The 25,621-nt window shown below is 39.2% G+C and overlaps 1 protein-coding gene across 3 annotated transcripts in view; it reads right to left on the bottom strand.

Moving 5' to 3' along the window:
- Nucleotides 1-222: 222 nt before the first annotated feature.
- The window catches only part of zfyve26 (zinc finger, FYVE domain containing 26), a 97,867-nt gene continuing 72,468 nt past the window's right edge, over nucleotides 223-25,621 (bottom strand). For all 3 annotated transcript variants that reach the window (XM_052010149.1, XM_052010169.1, XM_052010159.1), the window contains 14 exons: nucleotides 21,997-22,133; nucleotides 20,924-20,952; nucleotides 20,693-20,829; nucleotides 18,003-18,223; nucleotides 15,727-15,874; nucleotides 14,326-14,535; nucleotides 12,246-12,464; nucleotides 11,257-11,454; nucleotides 10,964-11,169; nucleotides 8,950-9,088; nucleotides 8,770-8,829; nucleotides 6,047-6,229; nucleotides 3,665-3,715; nucleotides 223-1,941 (listed from right to left, as the gene is read on the bottom strand). In XM_052010149.1, coding sequence (XP_051866109.1) covers nucleotides 1,738-1,941; nucleotides 3,665-3,715; nucleotides 6,047-6,229; nucleotides 8,770-8,829; nucleotides 8,950-9,088; nucleotides 10,964-11,169; nucleotides 11,257-11,454; nucleotides 12,246-12,464; nucleotides 14,326-14,535; nucleotides 15,727-15,874; nucleotides 18,003-18,223; nucleotides 20,693-20,829; nucleotides 20,924-20,952; nucleotides 21,997-22,133 — 2,142 coding nt within the window. In that variant the 3' untranslated portion in view covers nucleotides 223-1,737. The remainder of the gene's footprint in view (nucleotides 1,942-3,664; nucleotides 3,716-6,046; nucleotides 6,230-8,769; nucleotides 8,830-8,949; nucleotides 9,089-10,963; nucleotides 11,170-11,256; nucleotides 11,455-12,245; nucleotides 12,465-14,325; nucleotides 14,536-15,726; nucleotides 15,875-18,002; nucleotides 18,224-20,692; nucleotides 20,830-20,923; nucleotides 20,953-21,996; nucleotides 22,134-25,621) is intronic.

The following is a 25,621-nucleotide window of genomic DNA, read 5'->3' as shown; positions in this document are numbered from 1 at the left end:
ACAAAGTGCATCCAATACGGGAGGTCACTTATTAATCCTTCATCATTATATATGAACCATTTAAAGTGGTCACCGATAAGATTCACAAAATGTACTTAAGTATTCCCCCAACTCCTGACAAGGATAACCATAGCAAATATTTGGACTCTGCTGCTACTTTTAGTCATCCGCATTTGTGCAATTTGTTGTGATAATTGATATTTGCAGACTTTCACTGTGTAATACTTTTCACAATGAGTTTATTTCATGAACATGTCATGCAAATGGCTGCAGTTTCATTCTTTACCCAGTTACATCTGATTAGGAGGTACAAGTACTAAAATAAAAATACAATAGGAAAACTGAGCTTAGTACTTAAAAATATACTCTTATTGAAATGGAGAAATATGTACACATTTGTAATTAAAATTCTTTTGCCCCTCTATGTACATAGTATTTTAGCTGCTTACTTAAAATACAAAGGAATTATTATTTCTATTCAATTTCAGAAGTACATATCAATGAAGTTAATAGCTATACTACTATACAATTTTCTTAATTCCCAAATTACTTCCAAAAATAACTCCAGTTTAAAGTTGAGAACAACTTATTCTCCAGAATGATCTAATGAGAGAATCTTCTCTATATTTTGTGCTGAATTAGGAGGCTAGCAACATTTAATCTCAGTACCATGGGGTTGCAGTGAGTATGACACATTTGCCTGCATACCATGCAAAGGCTGATCTTCAATGTACCTATATTAGACAAGGATAAAAGTTAGGTGCAGGCTGTGAGAAGCCTACAGTAGAATACTCTTCTGACACTCACGTCACATTGCAGAGGGCTACAGGCACCCATGGAACTGTAAAGAGCCAGTCTTAAAATGGGGATGAAAAGAAATTGATGGAAAGAGGGAGAAGAATATTACTTTAACTTGCTCATTGCTGGAGCAGTCTTGAAGGTGGCAGCAGGAATATTAATCATTTTGGACACATTAGTTAAATACATGGATAACTTATTCTGAAATATGTAAATCCTTGCTTGGCAGTTTTGAAGGAATGGGGCGGGCTGGTGAGTAGGGTTCATAGTCAGAGGGGAACACAGCAGATTTGTTTTGATGGCACAATCTTTTCTCAAAAGCAAATTACAAGGGAGACTGCTTTGGAAATTACTCATACCAATTTTGGCTATGCAAGTTTAGGTTTTCTGCAGACATGATTGGATCAAATCAGTACCACAGGGTGAAGGAAGACATCCAGGAGAGGTTTTATCACTGTAACCCTCAGAAGGAAAATAACATGAAAATGTGTTCAAAATGAATCCAAGTGGTAATCCGAATAGTTCACACTTGAATTAAATAATACCTCACAACTCAATATTACAATGCACTTATTTGAAGTGTTGCCAACACTGAACCAGTTATTACAGGTTTATATATCAATCACCTGGTCGCAGCCAACTGCTATTTTGAAGGGAGCTAATTTGTAGTGACTTGAAACATGTCAAAATCTGACCTGGAATAGGTGTGGAGAAGAAACTGCGTAACAGTCCCGAGTGCAACGGTAACCTTTTGATGTTCAAGCAAAAAAAAAGCACAAATATTGCATTATGAAATGTAACAAAGTGACACTGTTATTTCCATGATTGTCCAAGTCACTTCAGGGCATCATTCCCTTCCTTTTTCAATGAATCTAATATTATTTCATGGCAAATTTTCTTGAGGTAGCAATTAAGATCCTGTGCAGCCTCACTCATATACTAGTTGCCGTGGGTTTTTTGTGTTAGCATCTTAGGCTGGTGTGATTTCAGCCAGTCCCTACAGATCTTCGGTATGAGTTCCTCCTGTGCTCTTTCAGCAGCCTCCAGCACTTCCTGTACACTGTGCACAGCCTGCACCGTGTCAAGCTTCACAGCAACCAGATAGGCTGAGCGGTATTTATTACTTAACAAGAAGGCTTTAATCTGTGGGTATAATCAGAATTTTAAGTTACAAGATAATCTGAGAACAAATAGAGCAGACTCCTGCATTTCAGACCCGGGGCCTGTATGATTGTAGGCACGGCTGCCAATGGCAACACAAGTGGAGGAGATTGAACAAAAGCCAAAATATCAAGCTAGTTTGATGTGTGACCCCAGAGGGTGGAAGCAAATTCATAAGGTTGGGGGAAGTGATGTAAATAGGGAAAGCTTCAATGCCGTGAGGAGATTTAAATATAAGAAAGAGAAATTTAAATTTGTAGCATTGTGGGTCAGGGAGGATGCAACAGGTCAGCAGGAATTAGGGCTGAATAGGCATGTACTAGAGATATGGGTCTGTTGAATCTTAGAGAGAAGAATGGAAAGGTGAGCAAGAGACCATTGATTTCTTCTACCTCAGTACAAGACCAGTCTTTCTGACAAAGGGGATTTTAAGTCAGAAGTGCAAATCATAGTCAATATAGATGCAAACAGTCTGGCTAAAGCAGAAATAATGATCAGGGAAGCAAATGAATTCAATAGTGAAGTCAATAACAATAGCCTTGATCATCCTAATTTTTAAGTGGATGAAACTGCAGCTCATTTGACTGGTCAAACATGGCACTGGCCAGGTGAGTGAGTGAGTGAGTGAAGGGAAGATGTTGACACCACCCTGTGAATGAATTCAGTTATATCCAGTGCAATGATGAACATTCAACAGTGAAGTTAGTAGGAGAGATGGTCAAACATTTAGTGAAGAGGGCAAAGGATTAAGGGGAAGTGTTCCAGAGCACTGAACCTGGATAACAAAAGGTAATGACTGTCAATGGCAGGATACTGGGTATGGATTGGTTAAGAGGGCAAAGAGCCAGAGAGTTCAGTGGAGAGCTGAGATTTGCAGCTTGAGAGGATGTCACACGTAAAGGTAGTGACTTAAAGACAAAATGTGAAAATTAAGTTTGAAACATAAAATAGCATTGATCATTCCACCAGTTAAGTGGAGGAAACTTCAACTCGAGTTTGTGTGCTAGACAAACAAAGTGTAGCAGACTGGTGACAGCAAGGGTAAAATAAATAAATGCTGGGTATTACAACTCATGCCATTGAATGAACTGAATGGGGTCAAGGACTGATTTTTGGGACTCTAGATATAATGACGATTGGCAGAGAGGCCAAAGGGATAATACACTGAAGTTGCAGTAACAGAGGTTGTAATTTGTTACCCTCTTGGTTAGAACTGTTGTAGTGCTGTCACAGGATAGATGGCTGACTGGCTGAAATATACTCAGTTGTGTGGTGCAAGACAAAAGTGCATGGAGAGAGAGTTCATCAGGTGGGAGGGGCAGGGATGGGGAGGTCAGAGGATCTTGGCAGAGAAAAATATGGTACATCATATTTAGATTTCATTTCCTCATAAATGTTGGGGCATTTTATGTACAGTTCAAATTTTGATACATTACTATTTTACTGGATTTATCTTACTTCGCTGTTCACGACTTGCTTCTATTGCACATATTCTTAAACTAAGCCCAGTTTGAGGTGTTGAATACTGCTGATGTGACTGAAGTAGTTTGGTTACTGAACTTGTAACTTCCAAATCTGTACAATTTAGCTGGGTAAATCTGCTGACCCGAGAATTAACCTACCTTCCAATTTCAGACTCAAGAGTCCCAAGTGTTTGTTTCATAAGTGAACTATTAGTGTCAACTTATTTCCAATACTTGCTTACCTTATTATCATCTTTCTTCATTTCAAGAATCAGTTTCTCTAGCTCTTTTGACTGAAAAAAATAAGTGTCTTAATCAATTTATGGAAATATTACCGAGGGGAATTAATTGCCCTAAATCAATAGGTTAATTAGGATTTATAATACACAAAATCTGTGGTATTATTTCAGCTGAACATAATTGATGGTAGAATATTCAAAATATGCTTATTCTACCAATAACTGGGTTTTGTGTTTTCTATGGAATAAACCTAGTTAAAAAGTTAGCAAAAGGGAAACATCTGCATGGTTCACACAAGTACTGACATCTAAAAATTGATTATTGAAAGAAATTGACAGGTGATATGCGATAATGGCCAGGGAGAACCTTGTAATTATACTCATGCACAAGGTTCTTCGTCTTAAGATGCCAACATCCAGAGCTTTCCCAGAAGAGGAGAATACAGCAGTTTACACAACTGCTTCCTGCATAACTCAATACAAGGCACAGAAGGAAAGTGAAGAAAACAAATTCAGTACTTTCATAAGTGGCTGGCACTTCCTCTCACTTCTATAGCAGCAGAGGTTAAAGAGACAACATTCAACAGCCAACAAAAGTTATAGCTCAAAACAGCTAGGAGACAGTTTGTAGAGACTGCAGATGCTGAAATCTGGAACAACAAACAATTTGCTGGAGGAACTCAGCGGGTCAAGCAGCATCTGTGTGGGTGGGGGGGGGGGGGGGGAGGAATCGTCAACATTTTGGGTCAAAACACTTCCATCAATCCGGAAACGTTGACAGATGTTGTTCGACCCACTGGAGGAATGCCAGCAGATTGTTTGTTGCTCAAAACACTTGATCTTAACTGCAAGTTATACTGTAGAATTGTGGCAGGCCAGTCAGAAGATAAAATATTGATTAGTACAATGGATGACAGGAAGTATACATGCCTCAGCATTACAAGAAATATACAAGTCTCAAGGATAAGTCTCCTTTAAAGCAACTTGTAATCGATCAATTCAAGCGGAAAATTGGACCTATTTTATAATTTTTGTGCATTTCAGGTGGAGCCTATATTTTTATACTGTGGGTATTCATTTGTTTTTTAAGTTAAAAGTCAAAGTGATAAAGTAATTGTACATAGCAATTAAATATTCTATTTAATACAGACAAAATATGTAATAACAATCTAAACTAAGTTTTACATTTCATGTATGCCATTCAACAAAATATACTCCTTCACTGGTCACTCAAGTGCTAACTTGCAAGGAAACAATATTTCCAAAGTGCTGCTTTTAAACCAAACCGTTCATCACTTTTCTCAAATTCAGACACAAAGCTCAAGAACAGAGTTTAAACGAAATCGTTCAGATTAAATCAGGAAACAATGAACTTGGACTGAAAAAGCCTGCAGACTGTTGGAAATAAAATAAGGAAATGGAGAACTTTAGTCATATTTCTCATAAAGTATATTTTTCCCAATAAAGGTGGTACCCAATCCCACGACAAGCTCCTTGTGATCTAGATCAGTTTGAAAATCTACTTAAAGTGCTTTATTTTCCAATGACCTTCATGCACAATAGTGACATTAAGCTGTAGTGCATGAATGTTGCTCCAAATGACAAACACTTGAGAATGTAATCACTGACGATATTGATAAATAACATTTGCAATGATTTTGTTATTTCTTATTTAATGTAAATTTTTAATGTGGTAAAACCGAGAAATTGCCTTGATTTATATCTCAAACCAGGAGGAATTTCAATGAGTACCTCCTAAATTTGATAACCTTACCTCAACAGGAACTTAACATTTTTATTTTTCATGTCTCTTAAATGTAAAAGGCAAGAACTGTGTAATTTGCAATGAAGCTTTATATTCGAAGTGACCTCAATGCTAAAGTCAAACAGAACTGACTGAATGAATTGTTTAATGACAGGCAAGTGCTGCAGAACTTCAAAAATGAGCATAGCAAGTACCTACTGACCTTCTGAATGTTGAAGAATTCAGTAAAATGCAACTTGATGTTAATTTATTTAGAACAATGCCAAATCACAAGACTATGATTTCTTTTCTGAGAGTCTTTCCTAAAAATGTCCCTTTAAGTTTCAATGTCCCTTCAAGTGAAGTTGCCATGACAAAAGCACAAATATTCACATGGATCGATCAATAGGACCGCAGTTTTTCTTTCCCACTGAACTTTTAACCCCACATTATGAGAGAGATGTAGTACATAAACATATTATAGTCTGTTATTCCATATGACGTAGAAGAAATGTGAGATTAGGACAGCCAAAAGAGTTGCAGAACAGTCTTTAAATGCAACTCCGAGTTGGAAGATGAATGTGATTTGACATCTTTCACAAACAACTGCGCTTTGGTAGTTAAATTTATGATGTTCTCACCTGTGAAAGCTGCTCATCACCACCTTCAATAAATCGGATGAGGAGATTATCGGTGTCATCACCACTAGCTACTCCTGATTCACTAACACATTTCAGCAGCTGTCTGATTTGAGAGACCTTGTGCTGTTGCAAAAGATGTTTGGCAGCTTTATCATATACAGCAGCTGCATCCAACTGAAAGTCCTGGGTTGGAGATAAAAAATAAATAGGCATTAAGGAACACAAAAAGGACCAAAATATGTAATCTTCTGTGTTTTACAGGTGGAAAAAAAACTTGACAATTGGAACTGTATCAGCAGATGATTTTGAAGAACTTTAATAGGAGTAAGTGACATTAGGAAATAACTGACAAGGAGACATCAATTTGAAAATATCAACACAATAGCAAGGAAAAAGGTTATCATAAATTCCTTTACACAGAGAGTGGAATATGAAATGTTTCCACTAGCATGTGGCTGACTCTCAGATAGTAATGAAAAAAATGGATACTTTTGAAGGAAAAATAGAAATACGTTTGAAGCAGAATTATGTGGTATGAAAGCAAGACAATGATGATGGTTTTATGTTTAGCTTTGAGTCAGGCTAGGCAAAATGGCCCAAAAGGTTACATTTCCATAGCACATCATATTTTGCATTCTTCCCTATAACTGTATCTGATACTCGTATGCCCAGCTTAATTCACTTTTCCTTCCTACACTTCTTAATAATCCTAGTACACACTTGTCCACACTTGCAGTTTGGTGGCACCTGGTTCTGAATACTTGGTTTGCAAATGTCCATGTTCAGTGAATAGGAGAAAGCCATAAAAGCAATATCTCCCACACCTTACTAGTCCAATCAACTTCTTATCCTTTGCTTCTCAATTGTTTTCTTAAAACCCGCATTAATTACATCAGCAGCATTTTGTTCATCTATCTCTTCTTATTTCGTTAAGATTGGTGACCTGTCATTTGGGAATTTTTGTGGACTGGCCCCAACTTAGTTTTCCTTTAGCACTTAAGAATGTCCTCCTGTGTTGAAGGTTCTACTGATTATCCCCATCTTACTTATTTGTGACTGTATATGAATGGGGAACATCACATTGCATTTTTTTTTGCAGTCGTTTTGCTTTTAATCAGTTTCCAGTATTTCGTCCCCAGCTTTCTTCAGAATCTTTTTGTGTAGATATTGTGCCTCAGTGATCAGGCTGGATTTTTTTTAAAGCATCATTTTCTTTTGATTTATACAATCTCAGTAGCCATCACCTCTGGGTAACCAGGTAGCAGAGTACTTAGGTGACTTATCATTGTTGGTAGTTTATCATTATTATCTCTTAGTGGTTCTACCTTTCCTTACACATGTGCCTTTTCACTCTTTTTTTGTCTTGTTAATTTTGTTTTATTTCCTTTTTTCTACTTTTTGTTTGTGAATTTGTTTTTTTGTTTCCTTTTATTAAGATTTCTTTTTCAATTTTCAAATTTTTTTCTATCTTCTGGTTCAACTACCAGACCAAAGATATCCTCCTGCTTTTTCATGCATCACAGTAAATTTAAGGAGTGCCTTTTCCCCGTTCACCCATGACACTATCCCAGGCTAGATTACAAAGGATTACATAAATTTCAGGGCACATAAATAGGCATTTGGCCAACCAATCTGCATCTCCATCTTGCCTCATATGTTTGTCATCCTCCTTTTAAATGCACCTATACTATTCACTTCAACCATTCCCTGTAGTTGGAGTTCCACATTTTCACCACTCTTCAGAAATAAATTTCTTCTGAAATTCTTATTGGATTTTTTTTTGATGACAATTAATTGATGATTATTAATACCGATGACCTCTATATATGCTCTTCCCACAAGTGAAACATTCTCTCCGTATCCACTCCATCAAAAGCTTTTACGATTTTAATCAGATCACTCCTCAGCCTTCTCTTCTAAAAAAAACTAGTCTTTTCGTCTTTTCCCAATATGGATGTGCTCACAACTCCGGTATCCTTGTAGGTCTTCTCCGAACTCTAATGCTTCTATAGCTTTTCTATAATTTGACAAACAAGTCTGGTCCAACCAAATTTCAACTACTGTGCTTTTCCAATTTTATCCCTCTGGAAATAAATCTTGTGTTTGGTTTGCTTTTTTTTCATGGATTTGCTAATCTGTGACAAAATTTACACTAATAGGTGTATTGATTATCCAAGGTTTCATTCCCTTCCACTCCACCTAGATTTGTGCATTGCAAGTAATAAGTGATCTTACTTTATTCTCACCTTGCACTTACCTTATTTAACTGTGTTGAACTTCATTTGCCAATTGTTTGCCCCATTCTGAAAATGTATTATTATCCTCTTTGTAACTTGTTGATGATCTGCAGCCTGTCATCAAACCCTCCCCCCACCCCCAAAGTTTGCATCACTGACTCACTTGTCTTCAAGGATCCTAATGCTTCAAATAATGCAACCTCAGTATAGATTTAGACACTTCAGGTCATGGCAGCAAAACTCCATCCTGCCCTCATCTAACACCCACGCATAAATATATTTCAGCAGAGATAACATAAGGGGGTTCAGGAACAGAATCTTAACTGGATTTCTTCTCACAGCTCAGACATGGGGTTAATTACTGGTACTGCAGCATCAGCACTACTGATCTCAAGATATTCAGAGAATCAAACCTAGAACATTCAGAGCTGTTCGGTCAGGTGATAAGAGGAACTGTAAATTTATGGGAAAGAATACTTTCATTACCTGAATAACTCTGAAAGAAATTCCAAAACCTTCTTCAATATTTTTGCCTCCAAGCAGAACCTGGAACAAAGGCAGCAATGACATTATCGGCAAGTTCATACAAAAATGGTTCCTGTATATTGGTTTCTTTGTGAATGTTTTTATGAATGATATTGAAAATTACATTGCAGGACAACACACCTTGCATGCAACCTCCATCTTCATTTTGTTATTCCCAAAGAGATTGGCAGGGGGTCCACTGATCCTTGAATTCCCTGAGATCTCACATCGATGCAAGAACTTTGTTACTTCAATCTGTAGTTCAATTGTGTTAATGTACCTGATAATAAATATGTAAAAAGAGTTTGCACATTATCAGTTGAAATGACAAGCAAGACACAGCTTCTGAATTATCACTGGTACGTTTCTGTTAATGTACCATCCACGTGGTGCTTGGATACAAACTTCTATAATAGCTCTATCTTACAACAATGCAATCAACTCCTTCGGTGATGTACTGTCACACAGGTTAGATGCAGGTAACTAAATACTTTTATTAAGTGGTCTCAGATGAGTCTTGCTGGTTGGCCTGAACAAGTTATTACTGCAACACACACAAAATGCTGGAGGAACTCAGCAGGTCAGGCAGCATCTATGGAGGGAAGTGATTAGTCGACGTTTCCAGATGAGACCCTTCATCAGGACTAGAAAGAAAGAGGGCAGAAGCCAGAATAAAAGGGAAGGGGGAGGAGCATAAGCTGGCAAGTGATAGGTGAGTCCAGGTTAGAGGGGAAAGGTAGGTAGGTGGGGGAGGGGGGTTGAAAGGGAATGATGGGAGAAGCCGGGGGGTGATCGGTGGAAGAGGCAGAGGGCTGAAGGAGGAGGAATCTGATTGGAGAGGACAGTAGACCATGGAATAAAGGGAAGGAGGTGGGCAGGTGAGGGGAAAGAGAAGGGGTGAAGGGGCCACAAAAATGAGGGAAAACGGAGGGGAGTGGTTACCGGAAGTTAGAGAAATCGTTGTTGATGCCGTCAGGTTGGAGTCTACCAAGATGGAATACGAGGTGTTGTTCCTCCAACCTGCGTCTGGCCTCAACGTGGCAGTAGAGGAGGCCGCGAACAGACTTGTCAGTGTGGGAATGAGAAGTGGAATTGAAGTGGGTGGCCACCAGAAGATCCTGGCTGTTGCGGTGGATGGAGCGAAGGTGCCCGACAAAGCGGTTCCTCAATCTGCATCGGGTCTCACTGAGGTAGAGGCCGCCGCACCGGGAGCACCGGATGTAATAAGTGATACTGATGGATTCACAGGTGAAGTGCTGCCTCACCCAGAAGGACTGTTCAGAGCCCTGAATGGTGGTGAGGGAGGTGTAGGGGCAGGTGTAACACTCAGCACAGTTGCAGGGATAAGTGCCTGGAATGGGGTCGGTGGGGAGGGCCGAGTGGACAAGGGAGTCGCAGAGAGAGTGATCCCCATGGAAAGCAGAGAGGAGGGGAGGGGAGGGGAAGATGTGCCTGGTGGTGGGATCCCGTTGGAGACGGCGGAAGTTGGATGCGGAAACTAACAGGGTAGTAGGTGTGGACAAGGGGAACCCTATCCCTGTTATGGGAGGGCAGACATGTGGGAAATGGAGGAGATGTGGGTGAGGGCTGCATTGATAGCAGTGGAGGGGAAAACGCCATTTTCTGAAGAAAAGAGGACATCTCAGATGTCCTGGAACGGAAAGCCTCATCATGAGAACAAATATGGAGGAACTGAGCAAAGGGAACAGCATCCTTGCAAAGTGACAGGGTGGGAAGAGGTGTAGTCAAGGTAACTGTGGGAGTCAGTAGGTTTGTAAAAGATGTCAGTAGATAAACTGTCTCCAGAGATGGAGACAGAAAGGATCAAGAAAGGGGAGAGAGGTGTCGGAGATGGACCAAGTGAATTTGAGGGAAGGGTGGAAATTGGAGGCGAAGTTGATGAAATTGATGAGCTCAGCACGGGTGCAGGAAGCAGCACCAATGCAGTCGTCAATGAGAAAGAGTTGGGAAGCATTGCCAAGTGTAGGCTTGGAACATGGACTGTTCCACGTAGCTGATGAAAAAGCCCATGCGAGTGCCCATGGCTACACCTTTGGTCTGGAGAAAGTGGGAGAAGCCAAGAGTTACCTACTCACCTACCACCCAGACTCACCTATCACCTGCCAGCTCAGACCTACAGATCTAACCCAATTACCTTGAGACATCCGCTGCAGACATTTTCTTGCGAAAAGAGCTGGTATTTTTTTTTCTGGATGAGCTGCGATTGGATACTTCCTGCAAATATGTTTTTAGGTGACCTTTGGCTTCAACCAGCCAGCTTTGTTCAGCTCCCAAGGCACTATATGACTCTGCTTTGTGGCTGAAAAACCTGATGCAAGTCATAGCTGCTCGCATATGGTCCTGAAATGAAGATATTGCAAAATATTGATTTATATGTCTGAATTCCATTTGAAAAGAGGTTACAACCAAGTCAAAAGCTGCAATTACCTTCATGAAACACTGCAGATCATACAGAATGTTGAAGAAACCCCGCATCTGCAGATGCTTGCAGGACGCAATGAGGTGGTGACTCCATCTCTCCAGGCTTGGATCCAGTTCTTCCATCAAATTTTCCAAAGCATGCAGTCTTCCAGTTGCATAACTTGGGATAAAAATCCCTTGGATGAATACTTCTTCAGGGCAATCCTAAAAGTGGGAAGTATACATTGTTCAAAGTGCAAATCTGCACATTGATCAAAACAGCAAGTTGCACATGCAAAATTCAGGAAAAATATAGCAGGCTATTAAATAATTGAAAATGGAAATTTAGTTCTGAAACACCAACCTATCAATCTCTTTTTGATTTCATTATATAAATATAAAAATATTGTATTTTAATTCATTTTTTTAAACATTTTTTTTTATCCTAAGACAAACAGTAGGAGGCCATCAGGTTTGTGTGGGCCAACAGAACAAAGGAGCATCCTCCCACCCTTGCTCAGTTAATCAGCATATCCCTCAGGAGCCAACTACTCCTTCCACAATCAAACCAAATTCTCTAAAGTTTCTTCTGAATTGCCAATTGGATTCATTGGTGCATATCATGTGTATATAGCCTCTAGCTTTGGATTACGTTCTAAGTAGATTATGTGCATTAGTTAATGCCAGTAACTATGAGATTCAGGAATAATCGAGTTCAGAAGTTGGCCTGCCAGAATTCACCAAAGAATTCATGTAAAAACACTCTCAGCATTTCTTTCTAAATTCAATTAATTTCCCTTACTCAAGGGTGTTCTCATATTCCCCAGTTACAAAAGCAGGGAGGTAACCTGCATCCTGCCTCTTTCCTTGACTGCAAATTCCTGCATCTAAATCTATATCATTAATATTCATGAAACATAACTGCACCGCCTCACTAATCATTCTTCTGTGTCAAATCAATTTTATACAAATTTATCACTGACATGTTGTAAAGGACAGAGAGTGCAGCGCCTTACTTTATTCAGCAGATGCTGCAGTGCTTCTCTTGTGCAATTGTGTCTCATATAAAAACTAATAAGGGCCAGGTTGGTGCCATAACTTTGCAAGTAGAACAGGCATTCCTCATAAAAGACTTGTTGCTTGATCTTTCCGTCCCCTTTAATTTCAGAAGCCACACCATCAACCTTCAGCATAGCCTCCAGCTCTCTCAGTGAAACAAGGATATCATCACCCTGCTGTTTATGGAAAAATAAACATAATCATTAGGACATAATATAAAAGCAGAATTTCCAAGATGATGACAGGGCAATTCGCCTGAAAGTAAATCAAAACAGCACAAAACATCAAGAAAGTTCAAACACATTACTGACTCAGGTAATAAAGCTTTGCAATCTTTCACAAGAAGTTAAAACATACATGAAAAGACAGCTCTATGACAACTGGCATAGATAAGATTTCTTTATTAGTCACATGTACATAAAAACACAGTAAAATGCATCTTTGTGTAGGATGTTCTGGGGGCAGCCTGCAAGTGTCACCACACTTCTGGCGCCAACATAGTATGGCCCACAACTTCCTAACCCGTACGACCCTTTGGAATGTGGAAGGAAACCAGTGCACCCAGAGAAAACCCACGCAAACACAGGGAGAATGTACAAACTCCTTATAGACCGTGGCCGGAATTGAATCTGGGTCACTGGCACTGTAATAGCGTTACGCTAACAATTACACTACCGTGCTCCTAAACTGAATGAATCTGCTAATTATCTGATGTTGAAGGCCAAAGACATCGACAGTGACTTTTTAAAAGCAGTTTTTAGATATTATAGTAATATAATAAACTGACAACAGTACATCAATAAAGTAAACAAATGGTTAATTAGCTATTTAATATTATTAGGTTCTCAACAGCCAAGACGTTGCACTTTTTTTGTAAAGTCTATAATAAAATCACTCTAGGTTTCTTCTAATCAATATATTACAAATTCTATTTTAATCTGGGGTTAAAAGAAAGTGTCCCATTGTACTGGTTCATAGAATGAGAGGATTGAGCGTTTGAGCAAAACCTTGAATCATAACTTCAGAGTTCAACATTCAAAGCAACATGTTGCCTGATGGACGCCATCATCATTTTTCACTAACACTCAGGAAAATCTAAATATGACCGTCTATAGTGCTTAAGTATAGCTTGTACATTTCTAACTTGAATATCTGAGTTCCTTATTCGCTGAGAACTTCGCTGCATTGAAATCTCATTCAGACTTCCCCAATGAGGGCTTTTGTCTTTCAGAAGGGATTACGACAGGAGGGCATGTTGTAAAATGCATCTAAAAACTCCATCCACACAGCTGATTCAAGACATGGAGTTAAGTCATCTGACCTCATAGCTTAATGCTAACAATGTGGCATATATAATGCAACCCCTTTCACTTCGATAGGGTCCTTGACATGCTTTGAATCAGCTTGTGGTTCTTCCCCTCTTTATTTTACCTAATATTAATGTGCATTTTGGTTTCTAGCACTTAATTGTACTTTTAAGTAAATTTATTATTCATTTTATTTTAAAATCATTTTTAATTTTTAAATAATTATTTAAAGCCTTTCAAACTGCTTTTAAATATTTCTATTCAGAGCTAATTAAAAGCAGTTCAATAGAGCAGGGAGCTGTCAGAGTGGTCTGGAAGCATGGCCTTGGGATCTCCCACCAGAGGCTCCACCACTTTGTGGACTGTTCTGCTCTGGGGGAACAGTTATAGCAACAAGCCCTAGAGATCAATTTAAATCTCTGTGCCACAAGAGGTTACTACAGCTGAAGATAGTCATGGGAGAGGGGGCAGTAGTTATTGTGAGGTGCAGTCCAGATAGAGCATCATCCTACCCGTTTCTACCTCCATGGATGCTACCTGACCCCGTTCAGTACTTCTAGCATTTTCAGATGTTTTTAAAATTTCAGTTACACAGTATTTAGATTTTGTTATACCAAAGATCTGGAAGGACAGAGCATTTGTGAAAGCCAAACGAGTCAGAGTGACAAAACTGGTACCACCAGGGTTACCATTCTTAGATCCTGATGGAAAATAAGTAAAAACTCATTACCGTAGAAAAAACAGGTTTTACTGAAGTCTCCAGGTGCTGGACTATTTCTTGCAGGAGTGAGGAGCCAGGATTTAGCTGATTTCGGTCAAAAGGTGGTTTTAAGCAGCGACTGAATTTCTCTCGAGCTCCAGATAGGTTCCCCACTTTGAGGCAGGCTAATCCCCAAGCCTGCCAGACTCCACCTGGATCCAGGCCACTCTTGGTTGAAACCTGGAAAATAAAAGCCATTGATGTCAATCGACCTCGTGCCCCGATACAAACTGAGCAACGGAAGTAATCAAAATAATGTTTAGAAAATTAAAATGCTTAAAATAATGCAATGAACTCCCAAAGCAGAACAGACCTCAAGATATTACTGTAGAAATGCATCTCGAAAAAGGCACAAGTTATTTGCAATATCAGGAGATGTTATAAATAAAAGATTCTGGAACTTGTTTTACTTATTAAACATAGGAGCCATTCAACCCATTGGATCCACAAGAGTTTCAGCAGAGTAACCCCATCAGCCCCATTTCCCCTCATCTTCTTTCCCCTGTGGCCCTTCAACTTATTCCCTCCTACATGCACATTAATTTCCAGTGATTCTTTTTTGTCACTTACCAGCACTAAATGGTAATTTACAGTAGCTAATTAAACTACCAGCACATTCTTAGCATGTAGGAGGAAACCAGAACATTTGGAGAAAACCCACACAATCACAGGGAGAAGATGCAAACTCCACACAGACAGTGCTAACGGTCAGAATCAAACTTGGGTCCTCAGAGCTGTTAGGAGCACTAACTACTATGCAACCAAACCACTCCTTAAGGGCGTTTAGTCTGCATTGACAAGCTCTGGATTAATAAACTAAGCTCAGAAGCTAGACTTGCACTTTCCCTACAGCAAGTGTCTGGTGTGCCATTAACACAATGACTTAGTTGGCAGCTTGCCCAACCTTAAGTTAGAACTTTGCTGACTCAAACCCCAAAACTGCCCTAATATATGGTCAATGTCATTCCAACAAATAGCAGCCAAATTATATTAAATAGTTACCATTGCAAATTCTCACTGACAATTCTCACTGCCCGTTCTTAATTGACAAGGGGGGGTTAAGGTTTATTAGGAGAAGGTGGGAGAAAATCAGCCATGGTTGAATGGCGGAGCAGGCTGGGTGGGTCGAATGGCCTAATTCTGTTCCTTTGTCTCATGCATGCATATGGGTTTCCGTCATTCCTTACATAATAATGGTGACTACAGTTCTGAAGTCATTGACCAGATGTGAAGCTTCAAAATACTATTGAAAGAACCTCATCTTCTAGAGAGACGATTTCCCAATATTACCACACCATTACAGTTACGCCAGATACTAAATGCATCCCTGATTGCAGAAATTGTGTCATCGAAATAAAAGTTTACACTCACCTCAACAGCCAGTGCATAGTATTCAGTTTCTAAAAGCTTATTTCTCAATCTTGTGATGGCTGCTGGTTTAAGGATTTGTTCAAGGGAAGGCACATCCTGGTAGTTAGCAGCAACTAAAATCTTCACTACATCCACCTTGCTGATATAACTGCATTAAGTGACAGAAACCATGAAACAAAGCTTGAAAAAGAACTTCTATAAGGAATACAATGGAGAGCTTGTTTAATTTCAACTTCTCTGAAGTAAAAGAATGCCATATATTTTCCCACACATGCAGATAAAGGAGCAGTCATTCAAGTACTTCAGGGTCACCATATTGCACATGGAAGACTAAGCTGACTACAATGAGATGAGCATAATAGACTGAGCTCTTTGGTTCACAACATGGCAAGCTACCTCACTGTGATACCACAGAATAATCAAAGAAAATGTGGCTGAGATAAAATGTGCATTTACATTGTGTTATGTTTGCAATAAATGAACTACTTCTGATGTAGGGAAATACTGATGTCACTCTAAAAATAATTAATTGAAAGTAAAATGCTTTAAGACATCTGAAAATACAGTAACATACTATGATATTGTAAGCTTTTTCTTTCAGCTGCATTTTATTCAGTTATCATTGAATGAAATACTTCAACTTAGTTGACAGATATTCAAACATTAAATTGTGACTTCAAATAAGGCTAAATTTTATCTGTGATCAAATAATACGTTTGCAGAGACTGCTGCTTTCTCAGCTGTTCACCATTAATAATTAGGATCAGGGAATCAAGTGTAATATTCAAGTTTGCTGACGATACAGTGGGCTGTGAGGAGAATGCAGAGAGGCTTCAGGGCATATAAACAGTCTAAGTGAATGGACAAGAACATAGCAAATGGGGTATAATGTGAGAAAATGTGAGGTCATCAACTTCAGTAGAAAAGTAGAAAGAAAGAGTATTTTTAAATGGTGGGAGACTGAAAGGTGCTGGTATTCAGAAAGACTTGGATGTCCTAATACACAGTTACTGAAAGTTAACATGAAAATACAGCAAACAATTAGAAAGACAAACTGTACATTGGCCTTTACTGCAAGAGGATTTGAGCACAAGAATAGAGATACATTGGTATTGGTTTATTATTGTCACTTGTACCAAGGTACAGTGAAAAAGATACAGAGAAACAGAACAGTACAGGTCAGGAACAGGCCCTTCGGCTCACCATGTCTGCGCTGAAACCACATCTGCCTTCACGTGGTCCACACCCTTCTATTACCTGTCTGTTCATGCGTCTGTCTAAATGGCTCTTAAATGTTGCTCTTATATCTGCTTCTACCACTTCGCCTGGCAGCACGTTCCAGGCACCCACCACTCTCTGGGTAAAAAAAAATTTGCCTCGCAAATCTGTTTTAAACTTTCGCCCTCTCACCTTAAATCTGCCCTCTGGAATAAAGACTCTGACTATGTACCCCTTATTTATGCCTCTCATAAAAGGTCTTGCTCCAACAATATGGAGCCCTGGTGAAAGTGCATCAAGAATTATGTATAGGTCTGGTAACCCTACCAATGTGAGGGAGTGGAGCAAAGGTTCACCAGATAAATTCTTGGTTTGGCTGGTTTGTTATCGAGATTAAGCAGAATGGGCCTATATTCTCTTCAATTTAGAAGAATGAGATGTGAATAGTGCAAAGTTCTTATGGGACTTCAAAGGGTAAATGCTGAGCTGATATTTCCCCATCTCATGTGTCCAGAACCAAGGATCACAGTCTTAAAAAATGGAAGCTTGACATTCAAGGTAGAGAAGAGAAAAAGTGAATAACTAGAATCCTCTATTCAAGAGAAAGGCGCTGTGATTTTTGGGTATGAAGGGAATCAAGAGACTAGGGATTCAGTGCCTCTTAAGAACCGCTTGGCCAAAGAGAAAACTCCGCATCCATATTTGCATAAAAGCCTCTCAATCACAAAATGTGCATCATCCAAGGAGATCATGAGTGGCAATGGTGCTTTGTACACAGAGTGTGCTAACACTACAAATGATACTCAATAACATTATGAATGTATAGACAGAATGACACTATGAATGTAAAGAAAGCCATGCACTATTTCTGTATTTCTTGTATACAATTTTATGAATAACATTTATTTTTGAAGTAAAAAATGTTGCTCCACGAGAACGCAAGTCACAGACGTCAGAGATAAAATGCGTCATTTTTCTTTTCCAAGGCGGAGTTCTTTTAACATTAAGAGGAAATCAGTCTCCTGTAACAGTACTTGAATAATGACAATATGTCTCACCTGTCACAAAGTGCCAGGTCCTGGCTCCTTCCTGCTTTCACAAACATCATTTTAGCACTGAAAAGGAGTTGCTTCATGATGTCCATTAAGAGGCAAGCATCCACTTCTGGGTTTGTTAATGCTTGTGATAGTTTGCTGCAATGGTCTATCAGTTGATGGCCACACACCATACTATTACTGTGTAAATTCAGTATGGCAATACACAAAGAAGCGCTGGGTGCCTGTAAAACAGAAACATAGAACATTATAGTACAGAACAGGCCCTTTGGCTCACGATGTTGTGCTGACCTTTAACCCACTCTAAGATCAATCTAACCATTCCCTCCCACATATCCCTCCATTCTTCTATCATCTATGTGCCTAGCTAAGAGTCTCTCAAATGTCCCTAATGTACCTGTCCCTACCAGCACCCCCGGCATTGCTTTCCACGCACCCACCGCTCTGTGTAAAAAAAAACTTGCGTCTGATATCCCGCACCCCCACCCCCCGCGTAATTTCCTCCAAACACCTTAAAATTATGTCCCCTCATGTTAGCCATTTCTGCCCTGGGAAAAAGTCTCTGGCTGTCCACTCGATCTATGCCTCTTATCATCCTGTACACCTCTATCAGGTCACCTCTCATCCTCCTTTGCTCTAAAGGGAAAAGCCCTAAGCTTGCTCAACCTATCCTAAGACATGCTCTCCAATCCAGGTAGCATCCTGATAAATCTCCTCTGCACCCTTTCTAAAGCTTCTATATCCTTCCTATAGTGAGGCAACCAGAACTGATCACAATATTCTGAGCGTGGTCTAACCAGGGTTTTATAGAGCTGCAACATTACCTCACAACTCTTGAATTCCATCCCACGACTAATGATGGCCATCACACCATACACTTTGTTAACAACCCTATCAACTAGCACGGCAATTTTGAGAGATCAATGGACTTGATAACAATAGTAATTTTTGCAATTTCATTTACTGCCTTCATTTCTGTACATTTCCTCCTAGTTTTCACCACTCAACATGTTCCCAAGTCATTTTCAATGGCAACAACCTGAAAGGTAGTGAAATTATTTCAGTCTCAGCTTCTCTGCCATTTCCTGTGCCTCCTTTCGCTGTCAAGAAATTGCTGATGGCCATGATACAAGAAGGAGCCCAAGCTACAAGCAAGGGCTTTTCAAGAAGGGTCACAACGGTAACCAGGAACAGAAGCCATAGACAATTATATCCACAACTATCTCCTGGATCTTGAGGACAATTACACTGTGCTGACTGCTATCCCAGTTGAGGTATCAGCAAAGACTAGCAACTATTGCTGGAACTATACACATGGATGGATTTAATGTTACTTTATTCATTACTTAATCTATGGGAAATCATAGAGGCTTTAATTATTTCTTTTCTCTGGAAAAAAATGTCCATCAAATTCTAATCATACATTTTAAGTTCCAGCTCAAATGGTAATACTTTAACGCTTGACTCAGATGGTGGTGGATATAAACCAGATTCCATGAATTGTGCATGTAATTTAGGCTGGCATTACAAAGCAGTACCAAATGAATGCTACAATATTGGAAGTGCTGTCTTTCAGGGAACCAAAATAAAACAAAAAATCATGAGTACTGGCCATCTGAAATAAACACAGAAAATACTGGAATTACTTGGAAGGTCAGGTAGAATCTGTGGAGAGAGAAGCATAACTAATGCTGCATTCAAAAAATGTTTCCAGACTTGTAGGTAAATATATGACTTGAAGGCACTACACAAAAGGCAGCAATGTGTTCACTTAATGAGCCAGCAAGAAATATAAATGCAAAAAGTAACAGCTTCTACAAGTACATAAAAAGTATTGGTCCCCAAGAGGATTATACTGGGAAATTAATAATGGAAAGTATAAAAATGGTAGCGACTTTTTCAAGGGAGGAAGAAGCTCCCTTAGAAAAGTCTCCAGGTAAACTAATAGAACTTGTCAACTTGCAGTCCTATTTTTTCTGTTCTTATGAAATATTAAAGTTGTCTAGTTCAGCACAATTTAGTAGAAAATGCTTTTGGATTTTTTTTAAAAACTGCATGAGAGATTCATGCCACTGACTTCTTTTTGGAGGCACACTGTGAAATGAGCTCACCAACAATCCTTTATGTTGCCACACACTGAAATATGACAACCAAGAAATCTCGAGACATGAATTGGGGACAATATGGTTGGATAAGAAACATATTCACATCCGTGGTCTTCCAAGTCCATTCTGGGAGTCTTGGCTGCATTAATGCCTGCCATGCCATAATGAATTAACAAATGAGGTTTTTGTGAGAGGCAGCCTCTCACAATCTTAAGCTATTATGTACAATCTGTAGAGTTGGGACCGAAGAAGGAACAACACTAGTTATCTCACTACCTAGGGAAAGTGGTAACATTTATTTTTCTGAATGTCCACTACTCATGTTCATTGCATCAAGTCACACTTTGACTGCAATAAATGGAGTGCATTACAAAACATACATGTTATTCGTACTGGACTGCTTACACAGGCTGCAAGATATTTTTCAGAAAGGTGTGTTGCTTTGTTTATTCTGAAGCAACCTACAGCTTGCTGTGGTTGTAATTGTATCTAGTGTACATTAAACAGAAATTTTAACTATTAAACTGTCCTGCAACAAAAAATAATCAAGGTACAAGAAACAGAAGCCAACAGGTTTCCATTGCTCACCTGCTCATAGGAAAATTCACTGCGCTCAGTTTCATTCTCATCCTCATTCAGAGTCAGATTCCAATGTGTTTCTGCCACCCTTGGCATCTGTAAAGCTGCAGCAAATTCCGTGCCAGCTTCAGCACAACTTGTGGCATCTGGCATATAAAAATGGAGTTGTACACATCCATCATTTAGATAGGAAAAGAAATAAGAATATTTTCATGATTTTTTAAAAAAAGATTTGCTCACCTTCTCCTTCATCTAGTTGCTCTTTTTCTCTATAGAAAATAAAATTAGATACAGAGAAAATTATAAATTAATGCATGGAACTGAATTTTAAAAAGTACCTGCAATTCAAATTTTATGAAGCAAGTGACTCTTCCAGAAACATTTATGACAAGTTAACACATCAAATAAACAAATGCAATAATTTTTATATAAGCTTTAGTTTGCTTCAGAGGACACACTTGCTTCTAAAGCATAATATAACATACAGTTAACTTATAAAAATAATATTAAGTGCACAAAAGCACCATCCAATATCCAAATACTAGTTAGTCATGACAAATTCAGATTGGAGATCTTCTACCAGTATGACACCGAATGTAGAATAACTGATACATTACAATGGTACAGCATTTAAAAATCCATGCCTTTATAAACTGTAAATAAGCTAAATTCACAAAAGAAAAGCAGTTATTAAAGAAAGAAAATACTTACTTTTAGTAAAATAATTAAAAGTGCCCATCCACAATTTCTCCATGTTGTATATATTAATTTCCACTCATACTGAATTACTGGTTCCGAGAAACACTGTACCTCAATTGTAGTTGTTCTTAAGTATTCTGGCATATCTACTGTATAGGACATTATTTTTCAAGGGGAACACTCTTCTGACCAGGCAAGCAAGAGCAAATCATCTTGGAAATGTCAATTCCAGAACCTTAAACACTATAAGCAAAGCTTGCTTTTCAATGGTGATCTCTACCAAAGTACATACATGGTGTCTCTACACATACAATCCATGTCACACCAGTCTGAGTGAACTTGCTCAATAAATGATTAAGAGTATGGCATTGAAAATAAAATTTCATTTTATAATTTTAAAAGTATTAAAATGTCTTTTGAAATATTAATTTACTATAGCTGGTTCTGTGATATTTTTGAGCAAAACTGATTTTCATCAAATTCTAACAAAGCACATATGACAGCATACTTGCCAGCAGTGGAGTGTTTCCAGAATAAACACAGTCATCTCCCTGCCACAATATGTATTATTGCTGTCATATATGAAATCAAGTCCATAGTGAGTTAATGCTTACTTTGTATGATAATAATTGTAACACTGGTCGCAAACTCGTACTGGGTTCTCCCTGCAGTCCTTAACCACCATTTTGTTGGTTGAACAAGACTGGCAAACAACACGACCACAGCGCCTGCAATGATGTCGACGATTGAACTAGTCAAGAAAGAGAGCTTTATGTTAAAGTATGATAAATGCCACCTTATGATTTAGCACACCAATAAAAGTCACATTCAAAATTCACTACAGCTTAGAGCACAATTGCTTAATTCTTTTGAGACACAAGAAACTGCAGATGCTGGGATCCAGAGCAACAGTGTTTGATGTAGGCCCTGATGCAGGGTTTCCACAATTTCCACCACCAGGGCATGTCCTCTTCACGTTACTACCATCAGGGAGGTGGTACAGGAGCCTGAAGACCCACACTCAACATTTCAGGAACAGCTTCTTCCCCACCGCCATCAGATTTCTGAACAGTCTATGAACACTACCCCGTTATCCCTCTTTTGCACTATTTATTTATTTTTATAACTTATAGTAATTTTTCTATCTTTATGTCTTGCACTGTACTGCTGCCACTAAACAACAAATTTCATGACATAAGTCAGTGATAATAAAACCTGATTCTGAACTGCGCCAACATTTCCAAGGCAGGATGGTGTGTGACGGAGGGGAAACTGCACATGGCAGAATTCTCATGCATATGTTGCCCTTGTTCTTCTTGGTAGTAGTGGTTGCAAATTTGGGAGATGTTTTCAGGGTAGTTTGGGTGAGTAACTGCAGTGCATTTTGTAGACAGTACACACTTTGGTCACTGTGCTCCCATAATGGAGAGAATAGAACATCTGGATGGTGGAGGGGGTGCTAATCAAGTGGGCTGCTTTGGCCTTGATGCTATTGAGCTCCGAGTTGTTCGAGCTACATTCATCCAGGTAAGTGGAGAGTATTCTATCACGCTCCTGGCTTGGATGATCGAGAAGCCAAAACTGGAACATGGCCATCTCATATGGCTATAGGGCTAGAGAAGGACTTGAAAACAAGGACAAGAAATTTAAATTGAGGCACTGTTTGACCAGGAACTGATGCGGCTTGTTGGCACAGGAGTGAAATATGGATTATGAAAGGGTTTGCAGAATGTTGGACAAATAAAACACAGAAGGCTGGCCAGGAGCGAGTTGAAATAGTCAATTCTTGAGGAAGCAGAGATATGAACAAGGGTAGCAGCAGCCAGTTAGCTGAGGAAGGGTCCCAGTCTGGCGATGCTGGAGGTAAAAATTGGCATTCTGAGTGATATGCTAGAAGTTTATTCAAAAGTCATCTGTGGGTAAAATCTGTTGAGCATGGTAGGCAAAAGATGCATAAAACAAACATCAGATTGATAATACAAGAAAGAAAATGGCTCAGCACAAAGTTCAGAGATCAAGTGAAAAGGGAAATCTAGGTAAAGACAAAACAGGAGGATAGCCTTCTTTAGTGGTACAAGTAGTCAAATGGGTGGTGCTAACGAGGAACTGAAAAGTTGATCATGCATGGCAGAGGTAGTAAATGAGTACTTTGCATTTTACCAAGGAAGGTTAGGCTGCACATTGAAAGTGTGGGTGGCTGAGAAGCGGCTCAGGCTACAAACTGATAAGGTAGAGGCACCAAGGAAAGCTGTGTGTACTTAAAAGTGGATGAGTCAACAGGTTTAGATGGGATATATTCTAATTACTGAGAGGAGGAGAATGGCATGGATACCGGCTGCTGACACTATTCCAATACGAAGGGACAGGATGTGGACTGAGCCACAACCAGCTCCACAGTAAAACAGAAGACCCCAAATTGTGTCCCATAGCAATACAAAGTGTGATTAAGTGAAAGAGGAAAACACAGAAACTGGCAGTTCTCTTTTCCTTAAATCTGACAGATAAACTCTGAAGGCAACAGGATAGGGCATTCAGAACTAAAATAGAGTCACTGAGTTGAACAGCACAGAAAAAGGCCCAACTGGCCCACCACATTCATGCTGACCTTTTGCCCAAATTACATCCATATCCTTCTATGCCTTGCGTATTCAAGTGCCTGCCTAAATGCCTCTTAAACGTAGTGATATTATCTGATTCTATCCTCTTCTCTGGCAGCACATTCCAGATATCAACCAGTTCTGTGTAAAAACTTACCCCCAAGGTCCCCTTTAAAACTCCTTCCTCTCACCTTAAACCAATGCCCTCTTGTTTCTGACACCCCTACCAAGGGAGAAAGATAATGACTATCAGCCCAATTGATGCCTCACATAATTTTGTATACCTCTATCATGTCATCCCTCATCCCTAGGAAAACAAACCAAGCCTATCCAATCTCTCTCCATAACTCAAGTCCTCCAAATCAGGCAAAATCTTGGTGAATCTCCTCCACACTCCCTCTATCGCGATCAGATCCTTTCTAATAGCGCGATGACCAGAACTGCGCAGTCCAGTATTGGGAGAACCTCTCGAAGCCTAGAAATCCCTGTCTAACAAGAACATGAGAGTACCTTCCACTGCGATTTTGCAGCAGCTCAAGGCAGCTCACCATTACCTTCTCAAGGGCAACTAGTGACAGGCAATAAATGCTGGCGTTGCCTTTCATCACCTACATAGCACGAAAACATAATGAATACTACAATAGTGAAGTCTTGCATCTTTATCATGATATAATTAGCTAAAAACATGCTCCCTGAGGTTAAAGATTTCCCCTTCCCCCTCTCAACTGAATCCATCCTCTGAAAGGCGTATATCCAATATACATTCTCCTTGAACTTCCAGTTGAAAGAATAATCAAAGAAATGAGCTGCTATTAGCTGTGATCTCAACGTATAAAAAATGAATCATTGATGTCAATACATGAGCTTCAAGGAATTTGTTTTAAAAGATTTTGTGCACATTTCCAACAATGTCAGAAGTAATAAGCTCTGAAAAGCTATATTTCACAGTCCCTCAGACACAGATTAGTCAGGGTTAGCCACTGCTAATTTTAGAGCATTCTTCAGCTGTTTTTGCTAAATTGTTGTTTAATCTGTCTTGGTGGAAAAGTCCTTTGAAACAGGATCACTCTACAAACAAAGAAGTCATCTGTAAGCAAGAACTATGGGCTGTAGAAGGAAGTACAATTCAAACAAATGGTCTGGACAATCCCCTTCGGATGCTCCGTGGACACTCGCAATATCACTCTGGTATGGTTATATTCTTCTCCGTTAGTTCATGTGTTTAGACATTGGGTTCTGGACCTAGGTTGCCCAGTTAAATTTTTTTTTAGAAAAGGATGAACTGAGATTAAAATAACACAAAACCTCTAACACAATGGAATCATTGTACAGAGAGAGAAAACCACTACAAAGCTTGATTACAACTGTCAATAATGCAGTTTTGGCAAACAAATGGTGAGATTTGTTGTTTTCCCATTATGAAAACAAAAGTGAATGATTCACAGATCCATCCAGATGAAAAGGTTTTAGCAAATCAATTGCTGTAGAACTCGTGTTCAACAGCATGAGCCTGCAAGCCTACAAGATATGAAGTGTTTAGAATTTCAATTATAGTTGGTTAACGTATTTATTAATTTCCTGGGACATGAGAGCAATTCCTTCTATGGAAGAGCAAAATTCCTTTGTTTGATAAGTCTAAAGT

This window comes from Pristis pectinata, chromosome 1 (assembly GCF_009764475.1).
Source record: "Pristis pectinata isolate sPriPec2 chromosome 1, sPriPec2.1.pri, whole genome shotgun sequence".
Classification (NCBI taxonomy): domain Eukaryota; kingdom Metazoa; phylum Chordata; class Chondrichthyes; order Rhinopristiformes; family Pristidae; genus Pristis; species Pristis pectinata.
Note: the sequence above shows the minus strand (reverse complement) of the source record. Positions and strands in the feature narration are given on the sequence as shown.